Here is a 22,718-nt window from a genome sequence, read left to right on the forward strand (position 1 = left end):
ATTCAGAAGCTCCCCACCCCAATCTCAAAAAAAAAAAAGTGACAGGAGGAGAAGAAGGCTCATTTGGCAATAGTTTGCTCTTGCTGTTTGGCCTGGAGAAAGACATTCAAAGTGGTAGAAGATTGTTCAGTAACAGCTGGCGAGCACCAGGGTGTAAGGCTGATTTTCAGATATGACAGGCACTTACAGGAATGCTGCCAGATACAGCTGTTTAAAAGCCTTAATAAACAGCAAGTCAATACTAATCTTTGCCAAATTAATCTTTTCCCTGACAGCCCATCAGAGCAATTATGTTTAGGCTTATTGTAAACACACAATTGTCAAACAGGGACACTGTGGCCTTTAAAACACTATCGTTTGGTTCATAGTCTTTCTTTAGAATGTTTGTTTTTTTTTTTTGTAGGATTGTATGTCTTTCCATTTTATCTTCCAGTCGTTATTTTTTTTTTTTTCTGGTCTCATGTCCATGTGGATGAAATTTCACTTTCAAACGCCTTTGCTAACAAGCTGCTAATAAAATGTGAAATGATAACAGTGCTGGTGGGTTCCTTCCATAAGGAACTACTCAGACCAGCACTGCAATACGATATATCACTGTTCTCAGTTGCCTGCTGGTCTGGAACCAGAACTTCACTTTCACTTCTTCTTGCCTACTACAGTGCAGTCTGGTTCTGGATACAAATAACAAGATGTTGACCAAGTGAAAAATGGGAAGGCAAAGTCTAATGTCTGTATACACACGGATTGTGAAGTGTGTGTACGTTGGTTCAGAAGTTACCACTACCTCCCACCAACCCCGCCTCGTTGCAGTCTTGTCTAAGGATTTGGAAACTTTTCCCTTTCATGTATGGACCTGGTTTGAAATAAATCTAGGGAAATCTTTGTGAATCTTAAAAAATAAGACCATTTCTTTTTATCCTGATGTAATTTACATATAACCCAGGAAATGTGATGTTTTGTTTGCTTCATTAATTTACCAAGTGTTTATAACACTTGGTAATTAGAAAAAAAAATCAGCATCCTGCCCATCAATGTTTTAATTTAGCATTCCAAAAACGTGTCTCCTGAAATTTCTCTCCTGAGCTCAGTACTCCTACTTGTCTAGCACCTTTTTTTCTTCTTTGCTTCTTACTTTCTTGATGTGACTAGTGCGTACTATATCTTCTACTTTTGTAACTCGAAACTCTTGTTCAATTATGTAGGCCAAAAAAATAGGGCACGACTCATTTTAAAACTTGTTTCAATTGTTTTGTAATCTTATATTCCTTAATGAAAAATTTCCATTCTTCTGTACTTCCTAATACTTGTCTGCAATAATTAAGTCCCTCCTCTGTTAAATCAAAGAAACAGCACACGATTCCTGTTGAGGATAATTAATGATGTCCCATGATCTTTCTATATATCATTGCATTTATTGTGTACCTACTATGTGCTCTGGCATTTGAAGTTGCTTTGAGGTAAATAAATTATTCTATTTTAGGGAAAAAAAGAGTTTGTACTGTAGAGTGACTTAATTTAATTCACTTCTTAGGTGACTCAGTATTTTAAGTACTTGAAGTTAAAACTTTTGATGTGAATTTTGCACTTTGCTTCGCCACTATATCAGTGTTCAATCATCAACAAAAGAGAGGAATTCCTTTGTTTCTATCATTACCTTAAAGTGAGAATTATGAATGGAATAAGAAAATGCAGATCAAATTCCTTTTCAACAATGAGCATTAAAAGAACATCTGTGTGTAACAAATTCTATCATGTTCTAGCAGATAACCTATTTATTATAAATTTCAACGTAAAAATTTTTGCCTTAATAAAGAAGTAAGGATTTTATTGGGATTTACTAAAATCTGGTAATTTAAAATATTCTTTGATTTGATGTAGATATCTGGGACTGATTTGAATTGGGGCATCTTTTCAGCACACATAACTTATTACTTCTTTCAGTATTTTTCTTCTACGATTTAGTCATTTTTATATATACAAAAATCAAATATTGGCAATTCCATATGGCTTAATCTAATTACCTTTAAAAATGAATGGGACAATTTTTTTTTTTTTTTACAAAACACAAGAAGTACATGGAAAAAGAAAATTGACATGGATATGCTTATTTTAAATTTTAAATTCATAAATTAAAAATATTTTTTAGTAATGAATCCTAGTTGGGACATACTTTCTTTGTAGTTATGGCTTCGATGGGTCACTTGTGTCTGATTCAGATGGGGCTCTTTCCCTTTAAGGCAACAAGGTGAAAATAGTTGCAGAGACTGACTTTTGTCCATAGCAATGTTCGCTCACTTGATTAACTGGAAATCATTATTTGACTAGTTTTCTATTGTCAATTCATTCACATGTGAATAGGCATTGGGACTTTGGATTCCTCTTTTTGTGTGTGGTAGAGACACAACTCAACCTCTCCTGCCCACCATCATACATGCTGTTCTTTCTTCTTTTCAAATTAGTTAGGGTTTTGATTTTGGTGAGTTGGTAAAGATATTTATATTCAATATTATTGCGGAATTTTCCAGAATGACCTTATTTGAAGTGAAGAGAGCCTGCAGAGTACTATCATGGGACACCACATCACTGTTCCTTCAAGTTTCAAGCTACCAACTACTGTGCACAGGCTGGAAGCTGGCTTCCTACTCACAGATGGAGGGTCTCTCAGGAAAGACCTCACCATACTCAAGGTCAGGTTGATGCGGAGGCACTCTCAGTGTTTCAGGAAAGAACATCTAAGGTGTGGGGCCCATTAATTCCAACTGTGCCTGATCGCTTCTGCCACCAAATTTAGTTGAGATTTCTTATTTGACTGGGTCTGTCCTTTAGAGACTGATGGATGTCCAAATAGAATACGGTCACACATGGCAAGAATTTTTATTTATGATGCTTTTTCTTTTATTTACATTTGTTTTGTACTGTTTTTGGTATCGAGTTTGAACACTCTCTCTACCCTGGTTGCACACCTGTTCTAGAAAAGCTGTAAACATTGTACTTTTCTGTACAAACCGCCTGTCAAAGTCAGAGCTTGCTGTTTTCATCCCAGTAATTACCTTTTCAGTTTAGATTTAATGCAAGTGAAAATTCTACTTTATCATCATATAATAAATAAAAGACATTAGGTAATTAGTAGTGCTGGTATATTTCTGAAATACTAAACAGACAAACAATAAACTGTGAACTTAATCACATGAGTTCTTATACAGTTTCAAGACAGGAAAATTAGAGCTCTCAGCTACAGTCATTTTAATAATCACATTGGATCTGCATTATTTATTAGTTATTACATGCTCAAGTGATTCAAGGTTGTACAATGCCTAAAATCATTCCAAAGCAAGCATACCTTTTGTCTTTTTAATCTGACTGGATTACACAATGCATATATTTGTATTTAGTTAAATTGCTAAGTTTATTTCACACATTTCATGAAAGAGACATCAGCCATTCTCTTGATTTCCAACCAGACTAACTTTAAAATACAATCCTCTGTAAGGGAGTAATTCATCAGCTCTTTTCGATATAAATGCTATGCAAACCTTTAGTCAAATTCTCAATGCTTTTGGTTCCCTAGCAAATCTTTAGTACCCTCAGAATTCCCTCAGAAGACCCAGGAATTCTGTAAAGAGAAGTAGCTTGTAGAGGCACAAAAGACAGCAAAAATTTCAATTTCTATCAACAGCTTTCAAATTTGGATGCTTTCCCTTTCCTTTTTGCTGTCTGGTTACTCACCTTTTATCTTTAGATGTATTCTTGGCAGTATGCTTCCCTTTCCCTTCCTCCAACCTTGGTTCAATTCCTAAGTGTTTTCTGCATTTTGTGAAAAGCCTGCAGCTTGAGGAATTTTAGCTGATTCAACTTTAATTATTATTTTTTGGAGGAGAGGAGTTTACAGAATTGACTAACACCAGCTGAAAACCAAGAAGCCACCCTTTTAGATCAAGAACCTGTCTGTTTAGTCTTGGAGCTTGTGTGACTTTCAGGGTAATTTCTCTGTTACATTGTATGAAGAAAGTTCTTAAATATCATAGTTTTTCATTTGCATCAACCAACAAAATGTAAAAATAAGGATTAGTTACTTTAATTTGCTGCTAAATGAAAAGTATGTTTGGCTTTATTCATGTCACTGTAAAAACTAAATAATAAAGTATTCACACCAAGCGTGAATTTTTTTTTTTGCCAGCAAAAGTTAAAACATCAAAGAAACCTCTTTCAAATACTAACAAATTTACTTACAAACACCTATATTTATTATTTCATAAATAGGCGCAACAGTTTCCATAAAAAAGATTAAATACAGACACAGTATGAAGAAACAATAATACAGAGCCATATGTAAAGGTTATAATTTAGCTTTTTCCAATCTGTTCCTGCATCTAATAAAATACCAGGTAAGCATTTGGCAGTTTTATACATAAAAGGACTTAAATGACATTACTAACCATTACACAAAAAGTGATACAAAAAAGCAATTTTTCTGCAGTACAAAATAAATGTGTTTGCGCTTCCCTTAACACTAGTTTCTTTTTTTGTCTGATCAATGAGACAAAGCCAATTTGTTTTTAAATTAAAATCATTTGGGAATACGTTTTTTTTCAAACATTTTGAAAATATAGAACTATTAGTTAGTTGTTTTAAAAATGAAGTAAAAATATGAATGTTTGCCAATTTAACCCCTATTGTGAAATCAATAAACTGGAATGAGCCAGTTTCAAATTACAATTTAGCTACAAAAACATTCACATTTTATACTCTAAGAGAGTGTGACATAGATGCTATTTACAAACTTGCTATGACTGCTACATCAAGCCATTTAAAAAGTCTTTAGTAGTTTCATATAAACACCCATTATGAAAACCAATGGAAAATCCAGGACTTTTATCCGAGACATCTACAGTTGCTAAGGCAGTTACTATAGCGCAGCACTTCACAGCAAAAACTCAACATAAAATCTGAATGGTCCAAATTTCCTTCAGGAAAGAAGAAAAACAATGTCCATAAAGGATTAAAAAATAATAAAGAAGCATGACTATTTCTTCCAGAGTGGGTGACCCACAAGCTCAAATGGTCCTAAGTGCTTAGCAACTCGTATTTTCTATTAAAATGGAGAACTGCCTTGACTGTACAAAGCAATCCATAGTGAAAAGACTTCCCTGAATTCCTCAGTGGAAAGAAGAGGTGTTCAGATTTTCAGGTAAGGTAGAGTGCTTTGTCCCTCTGCATGCCCCTGCACGAAAAGAAAACAAAGAATGTCTCGTTAAACACAAGACGTGCGCTACAGGTGACCACGGGGAGCTGTTAAGTCTATTTGTTATAGTTTGAAGGATGATGAAGTTGTACCCTGGGAAAGTATGCCATTAGTTAACCTCCATCTAAAGCGAAGAGGGATCAAAAGGCATTTTTTCTTGGAATGGCTAGAAGACTACTTAAAAATTTCTGGAGGGGTGTCCTCTGCTTTTACGGACGTGGAACCATTCCAGAATATCCTTTAGAAAGCAGGAAGACAAGACGGGTATTTTCATGGATTAGGGATCAGGGCATGATAGGCATGCTATGAGTAGTGTCTACCACCAGGTGGCGACGACCGGCCGCTTACCCACTACTGCAGTAGTCGTTATTCCAGTCCACGGGCTGGGCGGGAGGATTTCTGCACCCAGAACGCACATACTCCATTGCCTGGGTGACCACTTGTGCAGCTGTAGATGTAGGATTGATTATAGTCTGATAGTCGGGTGGGAGAGTAAATCCCTGAAAGGAAAAGCAGTCCACAAATAAGGATCAAAGTGCCTTTTAAAGAAGAAATACACCTAAATATTTATCCATTGTTTGCAAACATTGCCTTCTTGTTTGTGGCTCTGCAAGGGCAAGCTTATAGGAAGGTCAGAAAACTTAAAACAAAGGTAGAGGAGAAAACTTAAAACAAAAGTAGAAAAGAAGTGCCTACAACCCCATTCTTCTTACTTTTCCTTCATTTAACCATTTGTTAGAAAACCCTTAATTACACTCTTGAGCAGATAAATTGAATTAAAAAAAACCAGTTTAAAATATAGAGGAGCTGATTCAATCCAAACAAAGGGAAAGGATCTAAACCCTTCAAAGTTTATGTTTTCTATCAAACCTAAGGATACATTAATGGTTAATTCCCCAGAATATGCAACAGAATCTTTTTTTTGAAGGATTCGGGCAGCAGGTGGCTGAGTGTTTTATTAGACTACACCTATTCACATATTGTTCTCAAAACCCTTTTTCTTCATTCAGTCACAAAGGGACCATCTGCTTCTTCTTTTATTCGTACTTTTTTCGCAGTTAAAAATTTCAACCAAAGCTTTTTCACAGTTGATGGACTAATACAGGGAAGAAGATTCAAAACAACTTGCCATTGGAAAACACTGAGAAGGAAAAATGTAAGACAGGGCAACTAAGTTTTAATTGAAAAGTCTATTAATTGGCAAATAATAATCAGACTTCAGGAAGATTCTTTTAGTACATTGATATGGTGAAATATTGACTTTTAATCCTCACAAAGCATTTAAAAATTCAAGGACAGAATCTCTGAAGTATATATTTATATCTGGTAAACAAAAAGCATTATACATTATGATTTATTTTTAGCTTATCTAGTGAATTCAAAAGCAGCATAAGCAAGCTTTGCTGGAAATGACCAAAAAAGCAACTTAATTAATCTTGTGGTTGTCTCTTTCTGCAGCCAATTTCATACATGGTTTTTAACCACTGAAAAATCAACTTATTTAAAAATGAACCATTTTCCATTTACTTTCAGGGAGCTTTTGAAAGCATAATACATTGAGTTTCAACCTTTTTTCTTTTTTTAAAACTCAGCAGAATGATCAGAGGATTGATTTTTTAACTAAGGATATTCCTTAGATTTTTAGTCTTGTATGAATTTAACTCTTAAATTAACTCTTGGGTTATTCAATGTCCTCTTTTACTCAAAGATAACTATTATCAAATTTCCTCAATTCTCAATATTGGCTTTAAGATACTAATTTAGTTTCCATTCAAATGATAAAGACTTCAAGCCAATGTCCACACTAACTCCTATCAAAGCTGTGGATGAATGACAAAACTCTGAATAATTGGAAACAGATCATTGAAAAGTAGGGAATTCAGCCAGCCTCGCTATTATTGCTCTCACACAGACTAAAAGGAATAGAATGTGTCCTAAATTAACAACTAGTTTATGGGAAATAAGTTCGTTTCTGTAGACACCACTTGCAACTCAAGCTATAAATGTTTTCCAAAATAGCAAGGTGAATAGTAAGAGGTTTAACTGGATATTCGGTTCTCTAGTCCTTTCCAGGTTGATTTCCTCTCTTCCTCCAGACCATCCATCCTCTCTACCTGTTGTGCAGAGTCCCACTGGCTTCCACAAAGTGCATTCATTTCATTATGGCCTTAGAGTATTGCCTTTATGGAGCTTATTGTGCAGTTTTCCCGAGTTTCCCCCTCTAGTATCTAGTGTGATGCTGGGCAAGCAGCAGGTAAAGACTCCTACAGCAAGGTGCTTTGTTCCCTGGCCACAGGGACTTGTTTACTGGATAGTCTCAGGGAGTCCCTTAGTAGTGGCTCAATAAATCATGTTTTCTAATATGTACAGCCTAACACAGGCTACTTATAGTTACTGTTGGAAAAGCACAGCAAGTATAAATGTATACATTCCAAGGCTTTCCTATCTTTTTAATGTAAAATTCGCCATATTGGATTTTTGCACAATTGACAAAATGTAACCTAAAAGTAAACAAGTCTCAAAAATAAAGTAGTTGAAAAATATCTCGAGTTAGTTAAAAGTATGGAAACATATGTAAAAGCAAAAAATAAATAAAAACAAACCAAACCACTTCCACCCCACCCGCACAACCAGCAACAGAAACGACCATTGCTTTCCCCCGCCCCCATTCGATGAAAACAGTTTCTCAAGGTTGGGCAGAGAACATCAGGAGAACATGAATTTTTAAGTTATTAGTCAAAGATTAAATGGGTAACTTCACTTCATAAAACAAAAATTCTGTGCTATCTACACTGATCAAAGATTTAAAATTCATCTAACTTCAATGCCTAAATTTAAGATCACTAAAATTAAAGCAACAAAGGACCAAGAAAAATACAAGCAAAACCTGAAGTAACATCATTTTACAAGCTTTCAATTTAGAAAATAAAACAGTCTCCTGAATGTTATATACAGAGATGCTGAGGTCAAACCTAGAGCTAAGTACATTTTTATTATTGATGTAAATATGAAACAATGATGATATAAATTTTTGAAAAATGTTGGCTTAGCAGTCTAATTAAACAAGACTGAATATTTTGCATTTTAATGCTCAAGAGAAAAATCACCAACTGTTTTGTAGCATGCCTGGAATTTTAAATTTCATTTTCTGGTGCCAGATTGAAATAAAAATAGGAAACATGATAAAGATTAATTTGATGTCAGAAGGGACATTGCTCTTTAATTAGATTTCTGTAGCCCTTGCAGTTTTGTTGTGCCACCATAGCAAGTCCTATAAAGCCTGCAGCACAACCAAACAGTGATCCTCATATCCACACTTTACTGGGAACTAATTTCATTTCCTGCCTGTCTGGAGAGGTATTTTCAACAGGCATCAATGTTTTTGTCTTCACAACTGATTTATTCATCAATCTCAATGTGATTTTTTTAAACCTTTAAATTACACCCAAATCCTAAAGAAGCTGTTTATTACACAAGGAAATTGAAAATCTGTCTGTGTGATATCATACAAAGATTATTTTCTTAAGGTTATAAAGGAAGTTGACAGATATTAATGATTTTTTTTCTTGACCTCATTCGACAATATGGTGAACAGAAAAAAAGGAAGAAAACTGGACCAATATAGGCTGGTCTATCAGTTTAGTGTATAAAATATTATTCTAGAAAAAAATGAAACTATTATTCCTGCTGGACTATATAATCATTTTTGTAGGATACATTCCTTTTCAAAAGAATAGTACAATAGCTAAAGTAATACTGAAATTTGAGACATTATTTAAAAAATACAGTAGCCATTAATTTTCTTTTTTTTTCTTTTGCTGTTTGAATATGTAAACATGGCCCTCATACCCAGGAAGCAAACATTTTCAGGATAAAGGTGGTCTGGATGCTACATCAGACAGGTGTAATTTCATCCACAACCTGGTTCTGCTCCCACAGGCTGACGATCAACTTCGATGACTTGGGCATTGACCCCTACACACTGCTCTGATTGTAGTAAGCTGAGTGATATCAAGAGGTGATGGACACTTGGACCCTAATATTAGGGTTACCAGCTTGGGTAGCCTAAAGGGCTGCCAGGCCTTTAACCCCGGGGATCATACTCCAGTTACGTGCCCATGAATCTGACCTGATCCACCACCACCCTCCTTTCATTCACTGGCCTCCCCACTGGTTGCCTTCCACGTCCTAGACCAGCCCTGCTCCTCTCCAGCATGGTCCTTCCAGTTGGGAGCCTCTTTCCTTTGCTGCTGCGCTCCTGGCATTCCCTCCATACCCTTTGCACCTTCCAATTAAAGGAACTACCTCTTCTTCCTCTTCGCACCTCCTCTTCTTCCTCTTCGCACTTCCCCTTCTCATTCTTCAGGTGTCTGGGCCAGCCCTGAAGCCTTGACTGGGCCTGACTTACTGGTTCCAGCTAAAGGCTCCTGCATGTACCCCGCAGTTTGTCCTCCTGTTTAATTTTTTTTTCCATGGGACCTTAATAATTTATCTGTTTATCTTATTACCACCTGCTACCCATCCAACTCTGATGTGAGCTCCATGGGGGCAGAGGCCTCATTACTTGTTCTCATGGACGATTCAATTTCCAGAGCCTAGACAGTGTCTGGCACATGTTAGAGGTTCTATTAATATTTTTGGAACAAACAAAAAAGTTTTCAAAACTTCCAAGGAAATAATAAAATAAAATAAGGGAATTGAAATTCTGCAAACTATCCTATAATTTCTTCTAATATTTAAACATTTTTACTACTCTTGAAAAAGATTTCTCTTATTTGTCCATTCAGCATTATTTTATTGACTACCTACCATGATCAAGGCATTGTTAAGAGTGATTTTAGTCACTGGAGTCTTTCAGTCTCCACTTTGGTTCCATGCCCTTTTGCCTTCTATTATTAATGTAAATTGAAATCAGGTCCTACCATCTTGGTCAGGACACGTTTTGAGATACACTAATAGAACTGACTTAGAGATTGATGAATAACCTATCCAGTGCAGTCTGTTCTATTTTTTTCCTATTCAGTCTAGATTCTATATGGAAAGACAGATCACCTGAGTTTCCACAAGTGGCATTATGTAATTCTGAAATGTTGAAACTATTCAGGGTCATGACCAGCTCATTTAAGGTGTTTGTATATATAAAACAAGGAACCATCTCTGATTGAATAAATTAGAAAGAAGGTGTCCTCTCTGGCAGAGCACTAGTCCTCAGCTTGTCGAGGGGACTGACTTAAATATTCTTTCCCCCAAGAAGAAACAACCCCATGTGACAGCTCTGTGAGCAATACATGGGCCCTCAGCCAGCAGCAAGCCCCCTTAGGCAGGAGTTAACAGACACATCCCTCAAACTATGAATTCTTCATGCAAACACTATTGGTTCATTAAAATGCAGGGACACTGAAAAGTGTCCCTTTTATTGTGAATGATGTCTGATGGAAAGAGTAGAAATTTGACCCTGTGAGTGCCACTTGCTGATCACAAACACCGTAGCAGGCAAGGCAAGACAGCAGAAGTCATCCCTCTCCTGACTCAGTCTTCCTCCCTAGGGAGTCAACAACTGGTCTGCCGAACACAGCTAAATACATTGTCAGAGCTTCCTCAATATCCTTGCCTTAGGGACCAAGGAAGACTGCAGGTAGGCTCTCCATAACCATGTTAATCTTAGAATTAACTAGAATTTAAAGACTCTCCAAATTCTTACGAGAAACAGATTTTCTAATATAATATTGGTAATAGTCTACAAGGATGATTAAGAGTGAGAGGCAGCAGGTCTAGCATTTAAGAATTCAGGCTCTGATTGCTGAGTAGACTGAGGCGTAAATTCCACCTCTGACCTCATGAGCACATTACTCAACTCTGCCAAACTGAATTTCCTTCCCAGCATAATGAAGATAATGCTAGTAGTACTTACATTATAAATTTTTTGAAAGTAAGGATAAGGTAAGGTAATATATTAGTATTTGCTATTGTCAGCTCTGAGAAATGCTCTCTATAACTATAAAAATAAAAATGATTTTGAGGTTACTTACATTTAATTCCTCTTTTTGATTCTTCTGCACCCCACCCTAGTCCAACTATGGACTCAAGTTACACAGAGGCCTAGACATCAATTCTATTTGAAGGCTATTTTTACATATTTAATTATAGATCTGGAAAGACTAGAGTAATTAGATTATATAAATGAGATAAATTTGGTATTTGTGGGTTTTACCTCATCTTTTTTTTTAAACTATGTTTTTAGGGTTTTTTAATGTTTCATGTTTAGTTTAGTTTACACTATTTGCTCCTCATTTTCAAATTTTAAGATAAAACCAGAATCCAAAAGGAAAACTTAATTTTGAAGAAAAGTTAAGCTCAGATTGGACATAAATGGTTCCAATAAATGGAGAGTAGGCAGGGAGGTTCCCAAACCTGTCATATTTTCTAATGTAGGCATAAGCCAGGTGTCTGTTTTAAAATTAAACTCTGGTTAAAATTTTCATTTCTGAGGACTTTTAAGGTCATACCCATTGACACTTCTGACCAGAATCAGTGGCCTGATTTCATGTTGCAGCTTTTGTTGGATTCAACAGCCTCACCAGTCAGGACTTCCTTATATCTGAACAATATTTTTTTTAAAAAAATTATAGTGTTCTAAATCCCAAAGAGATCTTTAGTGGCAGTTAGCATCTCAAAATAACAAATGTACTCTACTCAAGCAGAAAACTAGGGTGATTAGAAAGGTGAAGCAAAATGGATACCATGAGAAGAAAACCAGTGATTATGCAAAGAAGTGACTACCAACTGTTGTGATTGTACAATGCTGTCCCAACTCTCCACTTGTAAATTATATTTTTCAGAAAGCAGATATTTATGGAATGTCTTCAGTTCTCTCTCCATTTTAGTAGAAGAAAAGTCCTATCCCCCTCCTCATGGAATGAACAGATTCCCCAGCTCTTCTGCAGAGGAGCCCAGCACGTACCTGCTGCATGGTAGGTGAATGTAAGGCAGACTGGACCTGCATGGGGAGCTGGTTCCCAAGGGGCTGCTGCATGGCGAGTGGCTGGTGCTGCTGCATGTTGAGATGCTGGTGAAGAGGTGGACTGATCTGGAGGGGAGGAGGGGGGGACACGGCCATGTTTGCTATAGACACAGTCACTGGCATTTGGTTATTCGGCTTGGGGGCTATGCTCCTGGGGAGACTTGGGTGCATGGCAGTTAGGTGGGGATTCATTCCTGGTTGTTGGTGATAGTGGGAACTTAGGTACAGAGCTGAGTGGGCCTGGCTGGGCCCATGGAACACTGACGGCTTTGAATTGATCAGCTGAGGAGGTTGAGATGCCTTAACATCAACAGGTTCACTGTAGCTCTGTTGAGGAAACAAACAAGAGCAAAGTTAAGACAGACACACACAGTGTTGATTTCTATTAACAAGACACTCTGAATTTTCACATGAACTTCCATGGGAATCAACACCCATTACTGTTCTTGACTCTTTTGACTAAGAACTCTGCCACCACTATTTGTAAGGTGACTTAGGCAAGACTGAGCTGCGTCTGTCTCTGTTTAGAAATCAAAAACAATCTATGCTGACATTTTTTTTTTCTTTTTCTAAATGCTAAGCCCTATCTTGGTGGCTTTTCTCACCATCCAATTAAAGAAGAAGCAATGAGGGTGGATGGATGCCATCATTGTCCTAACAGGAAATACATGTGTAGCTCACTTTGAAAGTAATTCCATGTTGGAGTCCTTCTATTGATTATATGTTTAGTTTTTTCTTTTTTCTTTTTGTATTCTCAAAGAACCTTGGCCTAGATATTTGTACAAAGAAATCAAAGCTGGTTGATAGAAATGGACATGGAAGCTTAGAGTTCTAAAATACCTTTCTGAAGTCATATAAAACCACATTAATATATCTTCAAAGGAATCATAGAAGTCATCTTGATTTTTAAAGAAGTTGGTGATGGATTGTCCCCCGTAATGAACTGGATAAAAATAATCTCTCTTAGAAATTTTAGACTCCATCATAAATGAATATAATTTTGCCCTAATGTTTTTTATACCTTCATATGGCTCTTTCTTAATAATCTTTTAATTGGCTTAAAAACGAGGCATTTCAGTAGAAGCCAGAAAGAATCAAGAATTAAACCTGAGGCATTTTTGGCGGGGGGCGGGGCATGAACTGACCTCCTACTTTGCTGAGAGGATGAGACTGACAGAACAAACGGTGAAAGGTGAAACCAGCTGGAGAAAGAAAATGCTAAAATGTCCTTCCAGAGAAAAAAGTCACTTTGTCAAAACAAGGTCTTGAGGATGCACATACGTCCTTATTCTCTGATATCTGTGTCATGCCTGCTCAGTTTATAAGTCAGAATAAGTTTCTTGTTCTTCCCAGCAATGCAGGGTCTTTCTGAGTTCCTCCTGCTTGGTGCAGCTCCATCAATTTACAGACACATTAGGCAGACTGGCTCGTCACACATGAAGACAAGAAACTCAACATGGGAGCATCACATCAGCCTACAAACTTGCGAGCAGCACAACTCATTTTTTCCCCAATAAGATAGGAAAATTAAATGAAAACCACAGTAAGAATGACATTGCATGTGTGTGCTGACTCGAGGAGGGACGGCTAGTTAAATGGACTAGTGCCCCACGTGTTGTCTCTATGGAAAGGACACAGACATCTGTGAAAATATGCCAAACCATGGGAATCTGGGGTACCATGCCACTGAATACTCCATGCAGAGTGTATATTAAGGTGTACCCAAAGTATTCAAGTCCTTCTGAGGAATCCTCTCATTATTTTTCTCTGTGTCAACATTAGTGCAGCCTTCCAAAATAGGAATGCACATTGAGACTCCCTGTCTTCTGTAGTAACAAAAATTGTTCATAGAAATTTTCAAGGGGAAGCTTTAGATCAAAAAAAGAAGTGTATTAAATATAGTACTTAAAAGGTGCTTTCAATGAAAAAAAATAAATCAATTGTTTTTTGGCTTCCATTTAAAAATTCTTATTGTTGATGCATGGGGTAGTGAACAATTCAAGGAAAAAGTCAATCAGGCTAATTCAGACCATGTGAACAGTGACTGGTTCTATATCATAGTAAGATGTACTGCAGTGATATGCCGCAAAAACAATTCCATACGTGCCAAGATGATTATGTGTTTATTTTGTGTCTGTGTGTTTAAGTCATCGGGAAAGTGTTTTCATTGTGTTTGCATTCCCTCTTCATAGCCTACTGCGGAAGGACTAATTTCATATTTGGTCACATACTGTGTCACCGTCATTCAGGGAAGAAAGGATTACAATGAGCAGATAGCTACAGCACCTAATATTTGTTAGTACAGTTTTAGTTTTTGCTTTTTAGATGTTTTTAATTCACACAGAAGCAACACCCTCACATTTGCCATACTCTCAAAACTATGAAATATAGGTAACTCTAAAATGTTTTTGTTTTTATTTTTGTTGCCAATAATTGCCTCATTAACTACTGATATTATGTATATGAGTATATACGGGGTCTAGCACAAATAATGCCCTTTTTAATTACAAAGTCTTTTATTGCAAAATCATAAGCATATAACTCTGTAACATAACACTATCATACTCAAGCACACCATATGACATTTTAGGTGAAATGTTCAAATTAAAACTATAAATTATGACACCCATATTATTACCCCACCAACTGCACTCAAGCAGGCCTTAACCTCTGCTGGACCCTGTACATATATATTAGATATGTAGCCTGAACTTGCATGCACACCTGCATATATGTAAACCAAATGTACAGGAGTACATATGACATGTTGTTCAGACATAATCATATAATCATCCCGTCACACATGGTGGGATGATTATTACATTATTGTATAATGTAAACAATGATGTAATAAATACATTTGTTTACATTAAACAGACTTAAGGGAATATATTGACACTACACTCACCCTAAAAATGACTAATCCTAATGAGTGTGGACACTTAGCAAGCAGCAGGCCTGGCTTCAGGAGTGGAGAGCCACCCTGGGAAGCAGTGCGAGGTGCAACAGCCACTTTGCTCCCTGACACAAGAGTTCAAATTGTATTGAAGGGGTTTGTGGAAAAATAAATATCTTTTAAAAAAATAAGGTTCATAATAAAATACATATGGAGGCAACACTGGGTTATAGAAGATTGAGTGGGTGCCTTTACAGCAGGGCCTCTCGGAAGCCACAGCGTGTGGATGCATGCCGTAACGCTATAGGTGAGAGCCACGGAAATCTTTTCTCAGTGGGCCATTTCATGGCAACAGTCTTCCATGAGAAATACTGGCACAGAAGAATTAATAAATTACACACATATTTAAAATGGCAAATAGAACATACAGTTCAATTTAAATAGTCATATTTCTTGCCTCAGATAGGCTGATTTTTATTGCTTCAAAATGCATAGTTATATTATATACATTCAGGTACAATGTTAAAATAATCATTGTTTCATCTTTCCTGGAATATTATCTGCATAGTAAACTTTGTATTCTAGGCTAAGGACAGTGGCGGGTTCTTGAAGCGTTTAGGAAGTAGGAAGCTTCCCAATTAGAGCTAAGGAGTGGACATGTTAACGGTTTTCCTCAACATTGAATTCAAAATAAACAATGAACCAATTTTACTTTTTAAACAGTAGCACGTGGTCCACAATATAGATAGATGATAGATAGATGTAGAGACAGAAATATAGACTTACAGATACATAGAAATAAATTGCAACCTAATTTGAGATACTTTATTGCCAACCTTGTGAAGACCCTCATTTTTCATGGTAAACACAAAACATTTTGTCTATTCAGCCGTTTCTTTGTCATTTATCTTCTCTAGACTAAACTGTGTAAAGATCAGTAAAACTAAACCTATTGGCTGTGGGAGCAGGCAGTGGGCTGGGCAGAGGACGGCAAAGGGGGAAAAATTGGGACAGCTGTAATTTAATAACAATAATAAAAAAAAGAAGTTCACATAAAAAGAGAGGGGAGGTATTCCAGGCTATGGGGGTGGGGGGCGGGGGAATAGCAGTAACTTCTAATCACTAGAAGGAATATGGGCAAACAAACTCAATAGATTTCTAGAAGTAAGGATCCAGACAACACTTGAGACATAATTTATGACATAGAGGGGGAAAGGATTTGGGGAAGTTACATAATTTCTCTTTACTTTCCAAATATTTAATGTGCCAGAATAAATAACGTGTCTAGCTATGTGACTGCACACGGCAGGCACCCCACAAGGCATTCTCTCCCTGAATTCTCTCCCTAAACTGAAGTCCTCCCTCATCAAGAAAAGGATCTTTTTTATGACAGTGACTTGACTCTCTGTGGCCCATGCATCTGGCACAATGCCAAGTACACAGAGACAACACACATGTTTGTCGAATGGCTGGATGACTCTCTCCAAACAATACTCAGCCCAGTCGCTGTCGCCCGTGCTGAGACCCTGACAAAACATGCCGTTCCTCCTCCCGAGAGGGGAGGGAAGATCTGAAATCTTTGAAAACCCGCAGAATATCAGATTGATACCCCACTTCCTTCTCTGCTCTCAGCATGAACCATGCCCTTGCAGGAGTGACTAGAAATTACCACCCTTAGCTTAGTCCTTTGGTTGATTAACCCGCCCGTTAGTCCCCACGGGATCTTGGGTGGATGCAGACAGCAGGGAAGCTGACTGTGCCCCACTCGTATTTGGAGAATCGGCATCTTTACTCATTTAGACAGGGGAAAAACCTACCTCTAGCTTCATTTCTGATTAATTCTTAATCAGACTAATACAACAGGCCACCTATTAATTACAGAACTATTTTATTATTTTGGAAGATAGGAAGAAGAAGTTCATTTTCCACAGCAGAGTGCCATGAATTCATAATCTGATTAAATGGGAATATTAAAAAATCATAAATTTAATATATGCCTTCATTTTTTTTCAAATTAAACTATGAAAGTAAGGCTATGATTTTGTAAATAAATTATATTGTATATGAAGGTCTCTATACCTACCTTTTATGAGGTAGAACTATTTTGTCATAGTGACTTAATAATTTGAATTTGTTTCTATTTTTGGACACATGAACCAGTGTTATTTTAGTGGTATGTGTTTTGTAACCTGATAAATGTAATTTTTCTACTGTACACACAACTGAGAATCAACCCTTAAATCAGACATTTAAATGCAAAAACTGTGTTCTTGCTATTGGCTTCTGAATTAATTCTATCTCCTGTTTGCTTTTTGACCCCTGATTCTGAAAGATGTTCTCTATAAGCAAAATGAACGTGCATGTGTAGCAAGAGAGATTTTTGGGTCTCCTCAGGAGAATCTTCCACAAGGCCTACAACTCTATAAACCTTAAGATACTTCTTAACAATGAAAGTGTTGATTATCCAAGATAGTTTCGATCCCATTTACTTTGTATAATGAAGATAATACTGCAGAGTGTATAAATGCCCCCATTCTGGTATGGTAAGTGCTATAAAAATGAAAAGTTGACAAAACAATTGTCATTAAAAAATGAAATATAAACACAAGACATAAAATTCAGTGGAAACAACAATATAGGAGTTGCTGAAGCAAATAAAATTAATCGTCCATCTAATTTGATTCTTGTTTTCAGCACTGACCAATACTTGATGCACTGGAAATTAGACAACATTTAAGAACTGACTCAGCTGTGCATTGTTACTTCTGGATGAAAAATTCTTCCTGGTCCTTGCAGGTGATTAACTTACACCCTGAAACATGAGATTTTATTATCTTTAAATCACGATCTGGGCTTACAAAGCTGCAAATTTTATGTTAACAGTCATTAAAATGGTCCATCCCATTTCCAAATTTAGACTCAGTATTTGTCTCCATGGCATGAATTCTGTAAGTTATTTCATCCTGTAAAAATAAATCATTGCGTTTGTTTTGAATTTACTAACCCTCAATTGAACTGAGCACTGTGATTCTTTACCACTGGTCGTGGCAACAGAGAACTTTCATAACTTAATTCAACACTGCCCTATGCTGTACATTAAAGAATTTGCTTCCATTGTCCCTATAAATTTTAGTACAAGGTAGAAATGAAACCTCCTATCTGCTGTGTGACCTTAAAGTCATGAGTCTGATGACCCTTGTTTGACAAACCAGAACATGTTCCTGCAAGTGTTGTCCCCTCCAGGTAGGCACTGCTAAGGAGGTGGAAGGTTCTTTCAACAGCACTGCTTTTACTTGGAATATTTGAGAACTTCCGTACTGGATTTCTCTTCAGAGCCTGCAGAACAGTTTTACATTCTCTCAGACAACACTTTGTCTTTTGATGGTGAATTTGATTTTTGGAAACAGTTAATTTTTGGAAACTTGAAGCCAAGTCTGTGGGTTATATCTGAGTGATGTTTGGGGAAAAGAATGAGGTGTGAAAACAATGTAACAAGATTGACTTTCTAAAGTGGCTCATAAACTTTTCCTGACTGCAGTTCTAAAAGAGGAGTTGCAAGAATCTTTTGAACTCGGGGAGCAATAATGAAATAAGTTTGTAGCCTCCCAAGGTGACTACTTTGAATGCAACACTCATTTTGGGAATATAAATTCTGGTCTACGTGGTAAAATGAAACTAGTTCCAATTGCTTTAAAGTTATACATTGTTTTCAACATAATAATTTATACCCATGTCTATGGAAAAACTATATATTCTTAAGCTTTACTTAATAGCGCAACCCAAAATGACATTAAATAGCATGTAAAACTGCTCCAGCCAAGAAGCCTGAGCCTTTATAATAGCATATATTCTTGGCTGTCAGACTATTCTTAGTCTCTCGCAACTAAAGACTCATAAAGACTATTTCAATTAAGAAACCTGTGTAGATGAGTTTTTAAAATATCTAGATCATTTCTTACCCTTATAAAATAATTTATCTCGAAACAAATTTTTTATTTTAATGTCACTTTAAAAATTTCTTTATATCAAAGCAGCTTTGCAGACAATTGAAGATATGAGCCAGCAGAATTTTCCTAGTTTTTTGCACACTTACCAACATTAAAATACATTAAGAATAATAATAATAAAATAGCTGGTATTTATTAAGTATTTCCTGTACTCAGGATCCCCAATCATGCAGCTTATGTTGAGTTTCTTATTTTATCCTCATGGATAATAGGTCCTATTATCTTCTCTATTTAACACATGAGTTAGAGGCTTAAAACAGCTGAATAACTTACATGCTGTTAGGCAGTGGAAACCTGGACTCTGAATCCAGATCCACCTGCCCCGAGTGCCTGTGGACCTCTGTACCCTCTGATGACTCTCTCAGTGTGACATTAGTGGCAGTTTAGAGGTCCTCTGAAGTGTCCCTTGATGCTTTATGGAAGCACAGATGTTGAAGATACCTTAGAGATCCCCTACAATCCTTATTTATAAATCTCTGTTTCCTGTTTTTAACTCTATGAAAAAAAATGTTTACTCAAATAATTCTAGAGTTTAGTAATGCCCTCTGTTCAGAGTAAATGCCTCTAGTTTGAAATGACGTCTCTTTTCTTACTCTAGCGTCAGAGAAAGTGGAGCACCAGTCATCACTGTCCGATGTCTAATGCCTGTCATGGGCTTGAACGTGCCTAAATCTTTGCATTACAGGCTTAGAAATTTCAAATTCTCTCTTCTCAGCTACTGCTTTCTGCCCTTCACCTTTCAGTCACTTATTTTTTTTTTAATTTTTATTTTGCAATTACAGTTACCATTCAATATTAGTTTCCTGTGTAAAACAAAATGATTAGGCATTTACATACCTTACGAAGTGATCATTCTGATAAGTCTAGTACACACCTGGCACCATACACAGTTATTACAATGTTATTGACTATATTCCCTATGCTGTACTTTACATCCTAGTGACTAATTTTAGAACTGGCAATTTGTACCTCACGATCCCTTCACCTTTTCACCCATCCCCTATCCTTCCTCCCATCTGGCAACCATCCATTTGTTCTCTGTCTTTGTGAGTTTGTTTCTGTTTCGTTTCTTTGTTTATTTTGTTTTTTAGATTCCACATATAAGTGAAATTGCATGGTATTTGTCTTTCACTGTCTGACTTATTTTATTTAGCATATTTTCAGTTGCTTTTATGACTTTTTCTTCTGAAATCTCTCCAACTTCCCTATTAAAATTACAGAACCCCAAACTGAATAAATTATTCCAGGGTCTGACCAGTGTTGTGTTTCAACACTCCATACTCCTAGTCATGTGTCCAATTCCGATGTGTTTGCACAGCAGGGCATGGCTGGCAGCTTGGTGGTGACCAGGTGAGGCACCTGCACAGCGGGAAGAGCATGGTGCAGAGCGATGCTCTTTCAACACTCCGCAGGCCCCAGATTTCCCTCAGGGTCTCTGGCCAGCCTCTCTGGTGGAAGTGGGGGAGGGGGAGAAAGTGGGCAACTTTCTACTCTCCAGCCCCATTTAAGCCAGGGAAGCTTGACTCTTAGCTATCTAATATGTAAGAGGTGGCACAGAATTTTATTGGAGATAACAAGAGGTCATGGTTCTAAAGATATAAATATTTGATAACCGCTCAGGATAGAGAAAATCTATAAGCTTTGGAACAAGACAGTGAGGAGGTTGGACCCTCAGTCAGCTACTATCAGCCTTTCCTTACTGTGGGCAAGTCATGTAATCTCCCTGCCTAGGGACTGTTTAGAAAATGGGTCTAAATCTTATTTTGTAGGGTTATTGTGATGAGTAGTAGAAATACATATATATTTCTAGCACCGTGTATGACTCATAGGAACTACCTGATAATAAGACATTATTTGTATTTGTGTTATTATTGCAAAAAATTCAGCGTCCTTCTGAGATTATGTCAGCATTATCACTTTAAAGTATGACATAATATTAATTTATTATGACAGAGTTTATTTTTTCTTGATAGATTTCTATTTTATTCAGGCCAGGAGTCATTTAATTAATTTGTTGGATTAGATGGTACAGTAGATATAAACTAAAATATAATGTGAGCTATTGAAAGGAGAAGGGCATTGTTAATCATATGACTCAATTTCATAGGTGGAACCAGTATTCACTGGTTGTTTCTATTTTTGATTATGTTCCGTAAGAAGCAGCTAATTTTAGATTGTAGTTTCAAACCTTTCAAGTATCAGAAACATTTTCCTTTGATGTACTGTATTCCTCTTTGTGCTCTCAGCACCTAGCCCTGTGCCTGACATGAACCAGGTGTCACACAGCCCTTGGCGGATGCAGAGTGCAGCCTGGACTGGAAGCTGCAAGAAGTAGCAGACTTGACATGGCTGCAGATTAGTGTGGGGAAGAGCTATTGGCCTAGGAATGCAAAGTCTTGTTTGGTGACACAAATACATGACATGGAAAGTAGGTACCAAAATATGCAGCTCTGGAGGAGTAAAGTAAGAACTTAGGAAAATGAACGCAATGTTCTCTGGCTAATAGAGTATTTCACTGTTCATTTTCATTGTCCGATAGAGTATTTCATTGACAAGAGAGAGTCAATGCTCCACCATAACTTGTAGGACAGAGAGTGTTTAAGGGAGCAGGTCAAGCATGCTGTCCAGACTCATAAGCAGCAAGGCCCAACACAAGGACTGAGAGTGCGGTAGGTCAACTCTGGCCTTGGGTACTGGTACCCTCTGTGATAAATTTCCTCTTTAGTGAAATGTTGATAATAAAGCCAACTTAGAGGGATAAGGTGTGGGGAATGATGGAACAGTCACATAAACCAATCTTTTAAAAATATAAATTTGATCATGTGTTCCCTACTGAAACCCAGTCAATGGCTTCCCTTTGTATTTAATTAATCCAGTTCTTTTCAGTGTCTTGCAAGGCCTTTCCATTTGGGTCCCTGCCCACCTTCCCAGCTTCATTTCAAACCATGCTTCTTCCTCTCTCACTCAGGTGCTGCCACACCACCTCTCAATTCCAGGAGACACTTTTGTCCCCCAAGTCTTTGCTCTTGCTGCAGGGCTCCCCCTCAGCAACCCTTGGGTCTGCAAGTCCCAGTCTTCCTTTGCCTCTCAACTCCAGTGTCACCTCTTCAAAGAGGACTTTGCAGTTCATCCTATTAGATCCATTGCCTATTTCCTCCAGAATGTTTAGATTCTCAAAGTTCTTGGTCATTCATTAGTTTATGTTTTCACTATTGTTCTCCCAGATGAAAGAGAAAACTCCTTAAATACAGGGGATGTGTCTGCCTGTTTTCCACTGTGTCCTGAGCCTGGCACAATGCTTGGCACAGACCACATGCCCAGGGGAATCTGCGAACTAAATGCATGACTGAATGAATGGGAAAAAAGTGGAACTTGGCTGGTGCACTCTGCTAACTTGAAATTGTAATTATCAGTATCATGTAGCATTTTATGATTGCACCTTTAGATCTTTTGGAATAGGGAAATAATTTATCACATACTTAAAAATTATAACAGAAAAATATATGCATAAATATATAGGATTATTATTTTTTAGTCCTTTATTACAATTTG

The 22,718-nt window shown here is 37.0% G+C and overlaps 1 protein-coding gene across 1 annotated transcript in view; it reads right to left on the bottom strand.

Annotated features, from left to right (window-relative positions):
* Positions 1 to 5,105: 5,105 nt before the first annotated feature.
* The window catches only part of TOX (thymocyte selection associated high mobility group box), a 302,922-nt gene continuing 285,309 nt past the window's right edge, over positions 5,106 to 22,718 (bottom strand). The window contains exons 7-9 of the mRNA XM_054590158.1: positions 12,204 to 12,590; positions 5,591 to 5,742; positions 5,106 to 5,221 (exon numbers count right to left, since the gene is read on the bottom strand). Coding sequence (XP_054446133.1) covers positions 5,185 to 5,221; positions 5,591 to 5,742; positions 12,204 to 12,590 — 576 coding nt within the window. The 3' untranslated portion in view covers positions 5,106 to 5,184. The remainder of the gene's footprint in view (positions 5,222 to 5,590; positions 5,743 to 12,203; positions 12,591 to 22,718) is intronic.

This window comes from Pteronotus mesoamericanus, unplaced genomic scaffold, assembly GCF_021234165.1.
Source record: "Pteronotus mesoamericanus isolate MK-2021 breed Mesoamerican mustached bat unplaced genomic scaffold, CSHL_Meso_final scaffold_174, whole genome shotgun sequence".
NCBI lineage: Eukaryota > Metazoa > Chordata > Mammalia > Chiroptera > Mormoopidae > Pteronotus > Pteronotus mesoamericanus.